The sequence below is a fragment of the Tachysurus fulvidraco genome, chromosome 10, assembly GCF_022655615.1.
Source record: "Tachysurus fulvidraco isolate hzauxx_2018 chromosome 10, HZAU_PFXX_2.0, whole genome shotgun sequence".
In the NCBI taxonomy this organism is placed as follows: Eukaryota; Metazoa; Chordata; class Actinopteri; order Siluriformes; family Bagridae; genus Tachysurus; species Tachysurus fulvidraco.
The window spans coordinates 1,540,013-1,557,779 of NC_062527.1; the positions used below are offsets into that span (position 1 = coordinate 1,540,013).

Sequence of the window (17,767 nt, forward strand, 5' to 3'; positions counted from 1 at the left end):
ACCAAGCACTGTTAAACATGACAAAGTACCGGTGAACAGAGAGAAGAGCGATACACACCTTCTCTCTCCACCAAAGCTACAACGCCACTGCCGCTCGCAGCCGCTCAGCTCCAGACGTCACCTAAACCCGGCCCGATATCATGATATTTTGCGTGTGCGCGGTATCGGTGCGGCTTTAGGTGACGTCTCTCAGCTCCCGGTTAACCTCTCGTCCATGGAAAGTCGCACAAACCCGAGAGAAATACACCACAGTAAATAAAATGGAAATAATTTAATGTTCCTTGGGCGGCCCGGTACCATTTGTTCCTTGGGCGGCCCGGGGGTTGGGGACCACTGATCACTGGAGAGACGAGGTGAGAGCGAGGCCTTTAGAACCTCAGTGAACAGCATCATATGGTTTTAATAAACATGGGCAAAACATACAAAACACATTTCTTACTGTAGGAAAAACCCCATAACGAAGCATCGGAGAGCTGCGAGGAGAAGCTGCGAGTCATTTTTTCTAAGAACGTAAACTAAAAACCTCTTTCTATTCTATGTTTATTAGTATAAACACTAATTACAGAACAGTCAGATCTATTTATCCGTGCTAAACCTTTGTCTATACACGAAACGACGTCCAGCCCATACTTATCCAATTTGAGTATTTAGAAACCACGAAAATGACATTAAGTCGATCTGAAATGCGTAATACTACAGTAGGTTTAAAAAAAAAACAAGTCAAATACAGTAATTGCATGTCCCACAGCATGCCGTATATACAATACGGACACAGATACATATGACACAATTGAACTAGAAGCTAAAAAACAATATAATGTCACAAAAGGGTAACACAGGGGGGAAAAAAGCCTGTAGAAGAATGTTATGAACAAGTTAGTGCAATACTAAAAGACCCTCAGCCACAACAGTACCCATTAACCTTTAAAACGAGCACGGAGGGAAGCCTGTGTTACTATCTGACCCACACATACAGTATACACACACATACACCTCCATCACAAACACGGCAATTACAAAGGCACGTTAAACACAGGGCTTAGGTTTGCCGAGAGGACATCAAAGTGTGGAGTGTAAAGTGTAAAGTGACTGATCCTGAACATGCAGGCAGAAGCTTTCTGTTACTCCTAACATGATTGTGCTCCTTCATTCCTCATTCACAAACCACAAAAACAAAAACCAAAGGCTGAGAGGAATATGAGAATATGCGGGGTGGGGACATTAGGTGTAGCCCCACCTCACGGCCGGAACGGAGCGAAAGAGGAGAAGGGAAAATGTGCGAGAGGGAGGCGATGTGGAATTCGCTGCCATACGGAGCTGAGAAACTGAGAGACGCGTGAAGGTTACGACCGAGAGCGGACGAGGCGTAAGGCAGGGAGCTCTCCTTCTGCGTTCATCAAGCTCATCCGCCACACGCGAGAGCCGCAAAAAAGACGTACGGAAGAAAGGGAATCTCCAGGGTTTACCTTTACCGTGAGTGATACAGTATATTTTTATTACAATATAATACAAAATCTGTCTATTAAACGTAGAGAAGTTTCTCGATCGCGAGAATAACAGACGGCACGCGTTATCTGATACGATTGTACTGTAAGTGAAGCTATCGATTATACGGTATGTTCTGTATTTTTGTCATTTCTTAATAGAAAGCCACCGTTTGATAGACTAGACACCGGTGTCAGAATTAAACCAGTGTGTCTGTCCTTTAAGGTCTGAGCCAAAAACAGCCAAATCTTCATGAGGTTTAAATCGTTTTCACCTGAAAATACTCAGACTTTTTTGGAAAGCGGTGGCTAAAAGTCTAAGCTAAGATTTCTACAACTGAGAAAAAAAACGCTATACTGTATAATAATACTGTATGATACAAATACGTGTTTTCTTCAAGTAGCTTATTTGTAGCTCTGAGTATTAAAAGCTAGGTGAAAACGGAGCGAGAGAAAGAATATAAGGGCAAACGGATTCCGGCCGCTTTGTCTCGGCTCGCGATCAGAGTACGAGTCGCTTTGAAGAGATGAACACAAAAGACTTTTAGACCGAAAACGGTGTCTAAAGACAGCGACCGAAGTCGGCCGCGATTTAACGGTAATCGGAATCCGATGTGGAGCGGAAATCTTCCGCCACGGACGGAGATCCCGTTCGCGTTGCGTGGGAGAAAACCGGCAAGCGTTTGCCAAAGCCGAGCATGTGGACAGCAGAAAAGAGTAAAGCGATTTGTTTACACATTCCATCACAGCAGATATTAATGTCTCAATAAAACACCCCTAATATGGGCATTTAATGCTGATCAGATTATATAGCGCTGGTTAGGCGTGCTCGTGTGTGTGTGTGTGTGTGTGTGTGTGTGTGTGTGTGTACTACACCGAATATATATAAAGACTGTATACGCTACATATAGAAACCGTTTACACGAATCGATCAATCGATAAAGAGATAAAGAGGTTTAGATTTATGGATGTTTTAGAAAGTGAAAAAAAAAAACGTTTAGGTAGCTACAGATTTGGGACGGTTTTAATCTCAGCTCAAAAGACTTTTATCTGTTGGAGCTGGTAAATGTGTGTGTGTGTGTGTGTGTGTGTGTGTGCACGATGCCCTGCGCCGGGAAACGGCGTCTCATCCAGAGTGCGTTCCACAGACATGGGGGACTCGAGTCATATGACTTGACTCGAGTTAGACTTAAGTCGCAAATTTGAGACTTGAGACTAGCTTGACAAATATTAAAAAAAAGACTTTGACTTGACGTTCGTGACTCGAGACTTGATTCGGACTTGAGTTAAATGACTCAGAGATGGGGGGCTTGACTTGACTCGGGTCAGACTTAAGTCGCAAAATGTATTAAAAAAGACTCGACTTGACTTTGACTTGGCATTCGTGACTTGAGACTTGACTCGGACTTGAGTTAAATGACTCAGAGATGGGGGACTCGACTCGGGTCAGACTTAAGTTACAAAATTTATTAAAAAAAGACTTGACTCGACTTTGACTTGACATTCGTGACTTGAGACTTGACTCGGACTTGAGTTAAATGACTCAGAGATGGGGGACTCGACTCGGGTCAGACTTAAGTTACAATATTTATTAAAAAAAGACTCAACTTGACTTTGGCTTGACATTCGTGACTCGAGAGTTGACTCAGACTTGAGTTAAATGACTCAGAGATGCGGGACTTGACTTGAGTCGAGTCAGACTTAAGTCGCAAAATGTATTAAAAAAGACTCGACTTGACTTTGACTTGGCATTCGTGACTTGAGACTTGACTCGGACTTGAGTTAAATGACTCAGAGATGGGGGACTCGACTCGGGTCAGACTTAAGTTACAAAATTTATTAAAAAAAGACTTGACTCGACTTTGACTTGACATTCGTGACTTGATATTTGACTCGGACTTCAGTTAAATGAGTCAGAGATGCGGGACTCGACTTGACTCGAGTCAGACTTAAGTTGCAGAATGTATTAAAAAAGACTCGACTTGACTTTGACTTGACATTCGTGACTTGAGATTTGACTCAGACTTCAGTTAAATGAGTCAGAGATGGGGGACTCGACTTGACTCGAGTCAGACTTAAGTTGCAAAATGTATTAAAAAAGACTCGACTTGACTTTGACTTGACATTCGTGACTTGAGACTTGACTCGGACTTGAGTTAAATGACTCAGAGATGGGGGACTCGACTTGACTCGGGTCAGACTTAAGTTGCAAAATTTATTAAAAAAAAGACTCGACTTGACTTTGACTTGACATTCGTGACTTGAGATTTGACTCGGACTTCAGTTAAATGAGCCAGAGATGGGGGACTCGACTTGACTCGAGTCAGACTTAAGTTGCAAAATTTATTAAAAAAGACTCGACTTTGGCTTGACATTCGTGACTCGAGACTTGACTCGGACTTGAGTTAAATGAGTCAGAGATGGGGGACTCGACTTGACTCGAGTCAGACTTAAGTCGCAAATTTATTAAAAAAGACTCGACATGACTTTGACTTGATATTTATGACTCGAGAGTTGACTCAGACTTGAGTTAAATGACTCAGAGATGCGGGACTTGACTTGAGTCGAGTCAGACTTAAGTAGCAAAATGTATTAAAAAAAGACTCGACTTGACTTTGACTTGGCATTCGTGACTTGAGACTTGACTCGGACTTGAGTTAAATGACTCAGAGATGGGGGACTCGACACGGGTCAGACTTAAGTTGCAAAATTTATTAAAAAAAGACTCGACTCGACTTTGGCTTGACATTCATGACTTGAGACTTACTCGTGACTTGCACATGTGTGACTTACTCCCACCTCTGGTGTTCCACCTCACACCCAGTGTTCCCAGGATAAGCTACAGATCTAACAAGACTCGGACCAGGATAAAGCCCAGTACTGAAAGTGAGTGAACAGACATGTCGGCTGAGAAGGGTATAAACTTGTAAAATCGAGTTGCTAGTAGCTGCTAGTAGCATCTTATCTACTGATAACATATTTAGATAAGGAATAAAGACCTTTCCTCCAGGACCAGGATTCTGGTGTTACATAAAGAAACAGAGTAAAAAAAAAAGTGCTAACAGACAATACAACACACTACAGGACAGATCCAGGAAAATAGCGCCAACCGTTATAAATGTGAATGTCGTGTTGCGTTTCTAAATGTATTCTAATCATATCTAACTTGTTATAGCTACAAAGAAACCTGGATATAATTTTCGATCATGTAACGTGTTTAATAATTTACGTCCGAGCTCAAAACGCAATCTCGCCGCTCTTTTATAACGCAACGTCACAACCGATAGGACACAAAATTCGACAGTCCTGGTAATGCTGGTGATTTCAACAGTAACCGAATCTCAATAACTGATAATAATTCCACAACTGTATATAACAGCTATAACTGCTGTGCTTCTGCCTTGTTTTTTCTTTCTTTCTTTTTTTTTTTTTTTTTTGCAGGAGAAATGAACGGCTACGGTATATACGAGCAGTCGGGATCGATCACCTGAGGAGGAGTGTCTCAGTTCCAGCCTTACAAATAGATATTATATTTCAGGTGGATGCTCTGACAAACGTGAGCTCTTGCATGAAACAAGGGAAAAGGCAATCTGGAAGTGATTTACAAACTATGCCAAACCACATGTCTACACACAGCTTCTCTTCCAATAGAACTAAGACTGCCTGATAAACTAAACAGTATGTATGACTCAGCATCATCCTGTAAAGACAAACACTTTAGCCCTGTTGGCACAACTTAAGTGACGAGAGGTAACATTCCCGACCTGTAAGATCCGTGATCATTCAATAGAACTGAAATTAGAAAGGTGCTCAGGTTGTATTTTGATAATTGAGACAGGTTTAAAGGGTAAGTATGTATTTCACATTCTACATGACAAAGCCAGACACACCGCTATCGTACTTGAATAAAGCATGAATCGTTGCCACATCACCTTTACGGTGCACGGCATGTGCCCTTATCCAGAGTGACATGACATTCGACTTGTGACTTTTTTTTTTTACATAACAGCTCCAATTGAGGGTTGGGGCATTGCTCAAGGACCCAGCAGTGGCAACTTCATGAACATGGGATTCAAACTCACAGCCTTATGATCAGAAGTCCAAAAACTTAACCACTATGCTACCATGTCCCCATGTATACCCTACACCAGCAACTGAAATCCCAGCTGAACAGTCGTAACTGTCCTTGATGTTGTCTAGAACATGATTCCAGGATGTATTAACCTTCCGCTTTCAATACAGACCCTCACCAGCATAGCTTCATTATTACTATTGGGGTAGTCCAGTATGTTTGTTGTCTTAATGAACGTTTCATTGTTTCGGGTTGTTATCTCAAGGTTAAGGGCCTTGCTGAGGGGCCCAGCAGAGGCAGTTTGGTAGACCTGGGATTCTAACTCAGAACTATCCAAGCAGTAGCGCAACACCCTGACCGCTAAGCTAACACATCCTGTCATACAACGAGAAACTGGAAATATATGTACTGTAGACAAATGTGACTGAAACAGTTTACAGTAATCCCTCGCCACTTCGCGGTTCAAGTTTCGCGGTTCAAGTTTCGCGGCCTCGGCGCATCGCTGATTTTTCAAAAAATATTCATCGAAAAATAAAAATAAAAACGGTTTCCCAGGATGCCAGACAAAGAGAGAAACTCTCTCAGAGGTTTTGTACACACCCACGGGCACTCAGACAAGGCACGTGATTGGTTCCCGGCGCGAGATCCGAGCTGATTGGCTGCGCATCATCGCATCCTCTCCCAGCTTCTTCCCTTGTCGTATCTCGCCACTCTCGTTCACGCCGTCAACTGTGTCTCGCGTATCGTGTTCGAGATTAACTTTTCGTTAAGCCCTTACGATGCCTCCTAAGCGCCGTGCCCCTGCGAAAGATTCCTCTAATGAGCCCAAGAGGAAGAGGAAGATGATGACCATCAGTGAAAAGGTCAAACATAGGGCCAATCCTACTTCGCGGATTTTCACCTATAGCGAGGGGTTCCGGTCCCCATTAACCGCGATAAACGAGGGATCACTGTATATATATATATATATATATATATATATATATATATATATATATATATATATATATATATATATATATAAACAAGAACAAACACTTTTAATTGATGATATACAGCCTGCCCCGAACCCCTGACTTTCTACCTATATTGGTCTTATTGGTCTACCTTATTGGCCTATTACCACCCACTAGCCAGTTCCCTATCATATAAGAGCTATTTCCCCTAGGAAAAAAACATCATTGGGAGACACCGAGGTTGGACTGGCGTCATTGTGTGTGATTTACAGAGGAGTCAAACGAGCACGCTGACAAGTTAGCAATTCTACTACTAACCTGCTTGCTGATTAAAGCATACTTCAGGTAACTGGTTCCTCAGACGCCCGATAGCACCGATCTTACAGCACAGGGTACGCAGATGTTTTTGTTCTGGTCTGAGCCTTTGCTAAAGTCTGACACCTGCTCCACATGTGTCTCATTAACACATTCTTCCAAGCTGAGAATTCTCAGTTTATTCTGTCCAGTTTATGAACACGTGACACGGTGATGCTAATCATTTCCTGTGTATCAAGACGCCGCATTTAAACAGATTCGCTGGTCTTTGGATGTAGGTTACGGTTTAGGCGCATTGCATCCCAAAGGAGGTAAGTAATCCATGGGAACAACGTATTTATATGAAGAAACATCTGAAATGGGCAAAACACCTAAATAAATCCTCACATTCAGATTATAACTGTGGGTTGGTAGCGATGATTTTCTGATGCAGAATTGACTTGATGTTGTCACCCTAACCCTAACCCCTAACCCCTAACATTTTACAGTGGACTACAGTGAAGACTAGATAACATATTCTTTAATTATGCACTGAAGCAGGTTTGGATATATGTGAAGAGCTGTTTCAGGCATAGATATGATGGAATTTCCTCCCCATCTGTGCACCAGCAGCCATCACTTCACACACAGCACAAGTAGAAACAGACCAGAAAGGTAAAAGTGGTGCTTACGTCAGATAACGGGTTAGGGTTAGGGTTAGGGTTAGGGCTAACCCTAGTCTGGCATACTATTTCCTTCATTACTAAAGATTTTAAACTTCAGCAAAGTCTGCAGAGCTGCAGTAGATCTGAGATAATCTGAGACAATAAAAGACAAGAAAGGGACGATTTGCTAATTTTCGACGCCGCAAACGACAATTTTATATCGACGTGTTTATTCTAAAGCAGGGGTGTCAAACTCTGGCCCGGGTTAGGGTTAGGGTGTAATTCTATTTGGCCCGCGAGTTCATATCAAATGTGCATTACAGCTGGCTAGCCGCATGCTCCGCTAATACTACAAATCCCAGAATGCCTTGTCACTGTATTGACGCGTAGTCACGAACAGCAAGCGCCCCTCATTCTCTGTTGACATTCGTTAACAACCATGTTACAGTCACATCAGGCAAGTTAATTCACCCTCCACAAAAATGTCCAAACGACAGATGGACAATAGGAGCTTTCATGGCAGGTGGGGGGCAGATTATCTGTTCACCAATATAAAGGACAGACCTGTTTGTCTTGTGTGCTAACGGAGCTAATGTGTCTGTAACGCAAGAATAGAACATAAGAAGACACTATGACACGAAACATTATGAAAAATATAAGGACCTGGACGTAACGCAGAAGCTCCAGAAGGCGGAGGAGATGAAAAAAAAAAAGTCTGGTTTCCCAACAAAATCTGCCCTTTAATGAGGGAGAGTTTGCAAAAAAGTGTATGGTCAAAGTTTGCGACATGAACACCACCGATGTGTCTTTTATTTCAAATTTAATTTCTTATGTGTTTGTAATAACAAGTTCTGGTTGTTCTAAATTCTGTTTTTAAGCAAAACTAAAGTTTGTTTCCATATGAAAAAGGTTGAACATTACAGATCAGTTGCAGTTCATTTTTCAATAAATATTCAGTTTGGCGCGTGACTTTATCTCAGGTTTATATTTTGGCCCACTGTGAATTTGAGTTTGACTCCCCTGTTCTAAAGCATTACAAACGGACTTATGTCGGAATCATACGGTGAAGCTTTCTGTGAGGGAATTAACGTTATTTCTCGAAGGAGTCTCCAGTTTCAAGTCTTCAGGTTTGAGAGTTTTCTTTTGGATTTTAATTCTAAAATAAGTGACGCTGGTAAAAACTATTCACGGCCGCTATAGTTTAAGCGATCACAGGAACTGACTTTAAACCTTAAACACGAGTATGATAAATAAAATACTTATTAGCTTTGTGGTATAAGGGGAATAAAACACTGCCTGAGATGCTTTTCAGAATCGACTCTGAGATAGAAAAACTTATTCCAATTATTTCCACATCTACTTCTGCTATTTTTGACACCACTCCAAAGGAAAGTTTTCTTTCGTGTCTTTTGCTTTCCCAACTGTTTCATTCTATTTAAAAGCTCTTCGGAAATAAAAACTCAGAGTTTTTTTTGGTTATGAAATAAATTTACAAATATTATATTTAACTCTTTTCTTTCTTCTTTGGATACGAATCCAGATCGTTAAGTAAGATCAGAGAGTTAAGAGGGATTCTTACATCATTGTGTGTAGAATTAATGCAATTTCATTTTCATACAGTTTGACTTATGAAGAAATAAATATCGGTCTGTGTGACTGACGTGACAAGATACTTTATTGCATGTTGTTAAGCATCATTTGTAATCTTCTGACCTAATGATTATGTACCGGGTGCCAAACAAAGCGATGTCAGTAAATGTAAAGGTCTGAAGCTGAAAGACTATAATAAAGTGTTTGACTGTTTGCATTACAAGAAAAAAAGAAAAAAAAAACAGAAAACCAAAGCTGCAATCTTCCTTGTACTGACATGCCACATGTTTCCTTGGGATGAAACCCGACACGACGTCCTACAGATTTTTATAGTTTTATACCTTTACATTCTCACGACAAACAAAATCCTATGATTTGTAATCATTCATATTTGTCATTATAAGCATCTGAACCTCCGAAGGCATTTTAAAGACAGATGAAGATTAAAGTGTTTGGCTTGAGTGACGTTTTTCTATCGCTTTTTTCTTTTTATCTGACTTACTGTACAAACAGACACCGATACTGTACGTCTCTGAACGATCCGTTTCTAAGGTAAGTCCTAGGTACATTAAAATGATAATCACAAAGGGCTTACTTAAAAATATTTTGGTTTGCAGTAACAGTTAAAAAAAAAAGGGGGGGGTCAGTAAGTAGGTCTATTTTATTTTTTTTTTTCAAGTTTCAATGTAAAAAAAAGAGTAAAATTTTGGTGACGGTGATTACGTCGGTATGACTTTAAACAAGTTAGCAAATAGTGACATCACTGACTGGCTCTTCAACCCGTGCCTTCGGGGGCTTTGTTGCGAACCTTATTTTGATGCTTGGCACAGTTTTTCCAGAACTTCGTGCCAAGTTAATGCGGTGTCGAGCTGTTTTAATGTATTGAATTTTTTAGATGTATTACGGCGCCCGAACCCGTACGACTGTAAACGGTGACGGCGAACATTTTGTTTACTGCAGCCGCAGCAATCATTACCGAACGCGACCCTTCGACTCTGACAGTGAATGAGAGAGAATGAGACGAAGCGAACGCACAGGACGTAGTGTGACATCCGGGAACCGACAGTGTAAACGTAGATGATGTCACGGGTTTTTATTTAAAAGAAAGGACGTAGCCTTCGTCTGTATGTAGGCCTATGCGATTTATATATTTACAATACTTACTATAATATAATGAATATTATTTTATTGCTTTTGTATATTAGTTGTTTGAAGAGTAAAAAAAATAAAAAATCGGTCGGTCTTAACGCAAATTTACAACCGGTGAGTCGGTCAGACTTACAGCAAAATGTCGGTCCTAAATTGACAGGGTCGGTCGGGTTACGGCAAACAAGAATATTTTTAAAGATGACCTAACCAAGACTTAACAAGGCCATTAAAACTGATACCATGGTTTAAAAATACAAATAGCTAAATATAAAGCTCTATAATTGGTCCTATGAACTGAACCTGTATAAACATGTTGCTGATCGCAATGTAAAGACAATGCAATGCTCATGAGATGCTAACATTTTCTCTATTCCATGACAGACCACACATGTAATAAACTTTACTATTTAACTGAACCCTATTTATTTTCATAATGAAGCCATCTGAGAAATCATCGACAGAGTTTTCGGCCGAATCACGAGTTCTGTTTTTCTGCCTATAATATACATTATATAATGACACCTAAACTTTAAAAACGTATAAATAAATTACACCGAAACAACGTTAATGTTATCTTAATCTTCTCTAGACTGCCAGTTTGCTTAAACATGTCTAAAACCATCCACTGATTGGTGGAGAGATCCACGCCATAGTATTCGGTTTAGAATCAGATACGTATTTCAGTTCATACATATAGAATAAAATGACTGCTTTTATTTTGTGTTACTGGGATACAATTCACTGTATGAAATTGATTTTAGCATCATAATTGCGTTGGTGATTAAAAAAAAAAAATCCAACAAATTTTATTTACATTTAAACTTATCTAGTGTTTCGTCACTACAGAACTACTGACCTAACACACATACAGTAGGGATGTGGTAGCCTAGTGGTTATGGTGTCGGGCTACCAATCGGAAGGTTGTGAGTTCAATTCCTACGTCCACCGAGCTGCCACTGCTGGGCCCCTGAGCAAGGCCCTTAACGCTCAGTTGTATGAAAATGAGATAAAAATGTAAGTCGCTCTGGATAAGGGCGTCTGCTAAATCCTGTAAATATATGAGGACATCATTTTATACGCTCGTAACATTTACCGACCGAGCTTTAAACTTGTACACAGCTATGGGCTGAAAAAAACAACAGCTAATACAGTACACACAGCCAAGTTTTGCTTTCCCAGAGTTTCACTTTGAAACCGTTTCAATATCAGTTTTGGCAACGATGATTAATAGCAATTATGATTCTAACTGTAATGTATTCCAGCGAAAACAATATGTGCTAATTCTCTGGCCAAACGCATCGCTGAAAACCCGACTCTTTTAATCGCAACCAGATTCCCCGACCGACGCCAAACACATTATGTGTAAGTTATTATTTGAATCTTTTTTTTTGTTCTTGGAAGTCCATAAACTAAATATATATATAAACTTTTTACTTTTTCTGTACAACATACTGAATGCTCAGAAATCGTATATATATTTTTAGGTTTATTTTGTAAAACGCTCCACACATACTGTATGCATCAAGATGGTCGGTTTCGGTATATCGTACATTATCGTATATTCACCATGTGCAAAACTTAACGTTTATTTCAAGATACTAAGACAACACAAATTACATAACCGTAATAAAATTTTAATATATACTTTTTTTAATGAAACAAGATGTAAACATAACGGTGAAGATTTTGTATGGAAAACGATCCAATGCAGATCAACTGTGAACAAATACACCTGAGAATAGGACTCATTGCCCATCAAGATTTGCATAATACAATAAATAAAAAAATGCCACCAGCAGTTAAAGGGTCAAGTCAGATTCCTGAATGCTGATTATTTTTTTTATCTTGTTTACACCTTTTATCTTGTTTACACCTTTTATCTTGTTTACACCTGGTCTTTTCATAAGTCCTGTAGCTGGGACGTGAAACCTGATTGCTGCTGTATTAATATATAGATCAGCTCATGACATGCAATATTATTTTTCCTTGTAGTTAGTTATTTCAGTTAGGTCAAGATACAAATGCACACACTCATGGGCGTAAATGTTATTTAACAGTGGGGGGGGGGGGGGCAATAAAAATAAAATTTCTAATGAGCAATTTTTGAATTGGGACACAAATAATACAGTCTAATTTTACTTATAAAGACACGTCCCCACAGTGAAAAACGTTACTTTTATCATTATTACTGTAGCATGGAGACATTATGCATCATTATGGTTATTTTCAAAGTTTTTCTTCTAAGAAAGTAAAACTATCCTAAAAAATAATCACAACAATAAAAACAAGGAATTAAAAAAAAGGTTTTAAAATGTATTTAAAATTAATTGACACTTAATAACAATAGAAATTGATTATACAAAAAAAAAATACAGCGAGGTCAGTTTCGGACGTAGCACCGCGCTCATTTAGTCAACGCACGGCTAAACGATATGCTAATCGTGGCCGTTAATGTTAAGTTAACGTTATGCCATTTTATCGTCCTAAATAAAACAATGCATGGGAAACGGCTTTGGCGTGTTAGTTACAGTGCACTATGTAACAAGCTAACGTTAACAAGCTAACGTTAACAAGCTAACGTTAACTAGCTATTGTAAACAAGCTAACGTTAGCAAGCTATTGTAAACAAGCTAACGTTAACAAGCTATTGTAAACAAGTTAACGTTAACAAGCTATTGTAAACAAGCTAACGTTAACAAGCTATTGTAAACAAGCTAACGTTAACTAGCCATTGTAAACAAGCTAACGTTAACAAGCTATTGTTAACAAGCTAACGTGAACTAGATAAGTCAGATTTTAATCGCTAATATAGCAGATTCGTGGAAAATTACGCCGGTAATCTGCATTTTTGCCGCAACTAATTTATGAACGATTCTGCATCGACTACATTAAAGAGAATCGCTTCATTTAAAGTGAATAAAATCCCCGACTTAACGGAGTTGAACGTTAACTGAGCCGCAGCCACACACCTGACTCGTGTGTGCAGAGTGTTTTTTTTCCTACTTACACAATTATTTAGGTATACATACATATATTTTTCACAATAGAGAGTGCGATATTTTTTTAATAATTTTTTTGGGGGGGACAAACCTCGGATTGGCGGGCGGGGGGGATGTCCCCTCCGTCTCCCCCGGGATTTACGCCCATGCACACACTACACTTGTATAGCATTTAGCTACAAAATGTCTGCCAGGTTGGAGCAATCAGGTTTAAATGGATTTTATTGAGTCTTTGGTGCACTTCTGTGTAATGTAGATTAATGTCTATATAACGAGATAGAACCCTGAAGCATGAAAAGATCAAGTGTAAATGGGGCCAAGCGGTAAAGGTTTATCACAAGAAAGCTACCAATATATAAAGGAAACACACTAAAGTTCTCTGTGTTCCTCTGTAAACAAATAAATTAGTGGTCTGCAACAATTCCCTTAGAAACTCGTACTGGCCTTGGAGGTATTTGTGCTTAAACAGACAGGAAAAAAGTCTGAATTAAGCAGCAATTAAAAAAAAAAAGGCGTTTGTGATGATGATGATGATGATGATGATGATGACGATGACGACGATGATGTTGTGACCTAGAACGTGTCATTTAATAGCTGACAAAAGTACGTTACATGCTGACTAGTCAAGGTCTATAGGTTGTGTTGCTAATCGTTGGCTATAGAATAATTACAGTGAAGAGCTAAAATGTTTTAAAGAAATAAACATTATTAAATAAACACGAGCACTGCTGAAAATCGGACATGATCACCGCCAGAAAGACGGACGACGGAACGCTGTACATATTTTCGATCATTCTGTGATACTAGAATATAAAAATAATAAGTAGCACCATATTGACTAAGCAGTGAAATGACTGTCATGGTCACTGAGCAAAGTGCTTGGATTTAATCTTTCATACCGAAATGATAACTACACCTTTCTGAAATTTTAACAGCTTTCACTTCTCACTTCTCATTAAAGGTGGGGTCTCCGTCGTTTGAGAAATGCTTCGGAAAACCGAGTCGGGACGACAAACTAAACAAAAACAGAACAGACGTGTAGCCGATGAGCAGAAAGGGGCGTGTCTTGTCGATATGGGCGGAGAGAGTGTTCGGTGCGCATGTGTGACGTTAGCAGAAAGCGGTTTTAACATCGACATGGAGGATAAAAACAAAGAAAGAAAGAAAAGAAAGACTTACGATAAGGACAAGAAGTAGGACGTGTTAATATAGGATCAGCTTTCCAGCGCTGGAGAGAACTGAAGGAGCAGGAAGTCGGCCACATGTTCACAGGTCGGAGTTTCCCGAGTCAATAACTCCTGAGCTAAACGCTGTTACTACACAAATAACACCTCTTTTCTATCGTAGTAATGTAGAGAGGCAGCTACAACCGCGTTTTGTGTAGTAACAGCGTTTAGCTCAGGAGTTATCGACTCGGGAAACTCCGACCTGTGAATATGTGGCCGACTTTACTTAAGACGCCGAGGCGCTTTTTTCCTTCTCGATAGGTGAGTAACGTTGGTTTTGCTTTGTTACACAGAACTAATATATGCCTTTGTCCTTTACATCATTATGCTTGTGTGGCATTTTTGCTTGTTTGTTTATCTACAATCGTATTGTTCTTCCCTTCAGCTATGATAAAGACACGTTTCTTTCCGTTAGTCGCCTGGGTTACATATGTACGTGTGGGCGGAGCTATCGATACAGGGGTGGGACCCGTTTGGGTTAGGGGTGTGTTTGTTTTAGCGATTTCAAATGTCAACATTGGCTTTCAAACGACGGAGACCTCACCTTTAAGTGCATTATAGAGTTTTGGTGTGATCCGTTTCCCAGATAATTAATGATAATTAATAATAAAGAAAATAGTTTATTAGCAATGTTTAGCAGAAATAAATGTGGTGAGGTACGTTTTAGCACTGAGGGGTTTTTATACGTTGAAAAATATAACTGCATTTCGTGTTCAATTTTTCTAAACTACTTTCTTTTCCCAACAAAGCACGCTAACAACAACAGCATCATTACACCGTCCTGTACATGTTGTCATGTGCGATTTGGTCAGCACCGGTGAATAAAATATTAAATATTAAACATTAAAATGGTTAATTGAATACATAAGACATTCACTGTACAAAGATACACATACAATATACAATAATAATAATAATAATAATAACAATAATAATAATAATAATAATCATTTGTTGTTGGTTGATAAACATATTAAAACTCTTATGCACAAATATACACTTTGTGTTCTTTGAATACAAGTTGCACCACTTCACAATATGTCATTGTAAATAAATATCACAATACTTCCAATAAAATAATCAGAGTTGTCAGACAACACAGGCCTGATCGTTTAAAGCTTGCGTTTAGAACCTTTCGGAACAGATTGTGGCTCCATGTGTCTGTAATGATGTGATGCCCGTCGGGGAGCCACGTGTTCGTTTCTAATCAATCAGCACTACAGCCGCTTGGGTAGGCAGCACCCAACACGTGCTAGTGCTACGTGCTAATGTTAAGCTTAAATGTTTAAATGTCTCCCTGAAGAGCTTTTCTAAAAACAACAACAACAAAAAAACCACTTGACTGAGTTTCAGGGGGAAAAAAAATTATCAGGAGTAAATTGTCCTTACAACTTAATCACAACAAGAAATCACAGTTGTACTGAATTGTGGCTCAAAAGTGAAATAAACCCAGCTGAACATATGGCACTGGAGTGAATTAATAATAATAAAAAAAAGTCATCAGTGAATTCAGCTAGATGTGGTACAGTGAATAAGAGCACGTGGCAAAGAATGAGAGAAACGGAAGAACGTAAAAGAAAAAGAAATACTATCGTACCGGCTTCCATGGTCTCCTGTGCCAGGAAGCGCTGCCGGGGCACGGCTGCATGTTGCACCGCTCCATGTCCGGAGGTTTGTCGAGCATGTCACAGTTGTGCTCGTTCAGCCTCTGCCCGTTCGGACGCTGGCACACTACTAGCCGGGTCCGCTGCCCGCCACCACAGGACAGACTGCACTGGGGAGGTGAAGTGAGACAGAACGTTTTTGGCACAATGTTGATGTAACACAGATTAATATGATCAGTATGAGTAAAAACCCTTCCACATGTAGTCATGTTACAGAACAGCACTTAATAACAACACAAATTATTCATTCATTCATTCAATCATTCCCTACCGCTTATCCGAACTTCTCGGGTCACGGGGAGCCTGTGCCTATCTCAGGCGTCATCGGGCATCGAGGCAGGATACACCCTGGACGGAGTGCCAACCCATCACAGGGCACACACACACTCTCATTCACACACACTCACACACTACGGACAATTTTCCAGAGATGCCGATCAACCTACCATGCATGACTTTGGACCGGGGGAGGAAACCGGAGTACCCGGAGGAAACCCCCGAGGCACGGGGAGAACATGCAAACCCCACACACACAAGACGTAGGTGGGAATCGAACCCCTAACCCTGGAGGTGTGAGCCGATCGTGCTAACCACTAAGCCACCGGTTTCCTTGATTTTCTAACATATAAACATAGTCATAATCCAAATAAAAAGGATTGAAAGAAGAAACTCAACTCTTAGCAATTCAGTGCTGGGGAATTGAACGAGTAAATATCGATTAAACGTTTGATCTTGCGTCGATAAAATCAGGACTGCTCACCTCTCCCCAGATGCCATAGTTCCATAGAGGACACGGTCCTGAGTCACAGCTCTTTGACTCACTAGGTTTGACTCTCTCATCACAGTAATTAGTGCTGCGACCCTCTGAGTCCTGACACACCACCACTCTCCTCTGGAAACCCCCATCACATGTACTGGAGCACTGTAATGGGGTAAATCGTGCCAAATGGATTGTTCATCAAAACGAGAAGCACAGCATGTCCTTGGCAAAATAATGAGCAAAACTACTGCCACCATGTACGTGTGTTAATACATGACAAATAAGAAGGGACATTACCGATCCCCAGGGCCCGGTTCTCCACTGGTGGTCTGTTGAGGGAACGTTCCAGCTACTGTGCCCTGGATGACTGCGAGGGTCAGGAGGAAAGTAGGGCTGGTTATTAGGCAAGAGCTGGTAGGATGAGTGACACGGAGCTGCGGCACACTCCTGCTCTGAGCTGGGCTTCTCATCCAGGTGGCAAAAAGACTCATCCACCTGCTGGTTGTAGTTCATACACACCACCTGCCGTTTAGCGCGACCCACACCACATGACACAGAACACTGCAGAGGGGAAAGAAGAGGTGGAGTAAGTAAACTTTAGAGAGTACCTGAACAGGAAAATTTAAATGATATGCAAATGAGTGAGTGAGTGAGTGAGTGAGTGAGGGAGTGAGTGAGTGGGTGAGTGAGTGAGTGAGTGAGGGAGCGAGCAAGTGAGCGAGTGAGTGTGTGAGGGAGCGAGCAAGTGAGCGAGTGAGTGTGTGAGGGAGCGAGCAAGTGAGCGAGTGAGTGAGTGAGGGAGCGAGCAAGTGAGCGAGTGAGTGAGTGAGGGAGCGAGTAAGTGTGTGAGAGAGCGAGCAAGTGAGCGAGTGAGTGAGTAAGGGAGCGAGCGAGTGAGTGAGTGAGTG

The 17,767-nt window shown here is 40.6% G+C and overlaps 1 protein-coding gene across 2 annotated transcripts in view; it reads right to left on the reverse strand.

Annotated features, from left to right (window-relative positions):
* Nucleotides 1–17,767, reverse strand: part of LOC113639213 (A disintegrin and metalloproteinase with thrombospondin motifs 20) — a 118,409-nt gene that overhangs the window by 15,258 nt on the left and 85,384 nt on the right. For both annotated transcript variants that reach the window (XM_047819318.1, XM_027140951.2), the window contains 3 exons: nucleotides 17,157–17,420; nucleotides 16,860–17,021; nucleotides 16,033–16,209 (listed from right to left, as the gene is read on the reverse strand). In XM_047819318.1, the coding sequence (XP_047675274.1) occupies nucleotides 16,033–16,209; nucleotides 16,860–17,021; nucleotides 17,157–17,420 (603 nt within the window). The remainder of the gene's footprint in view (nucleotides 1–16,032; nucleotides 16,210–16,859; nucleotides 17,022–17,156; nucleotides 17,421–17,767) is intronic.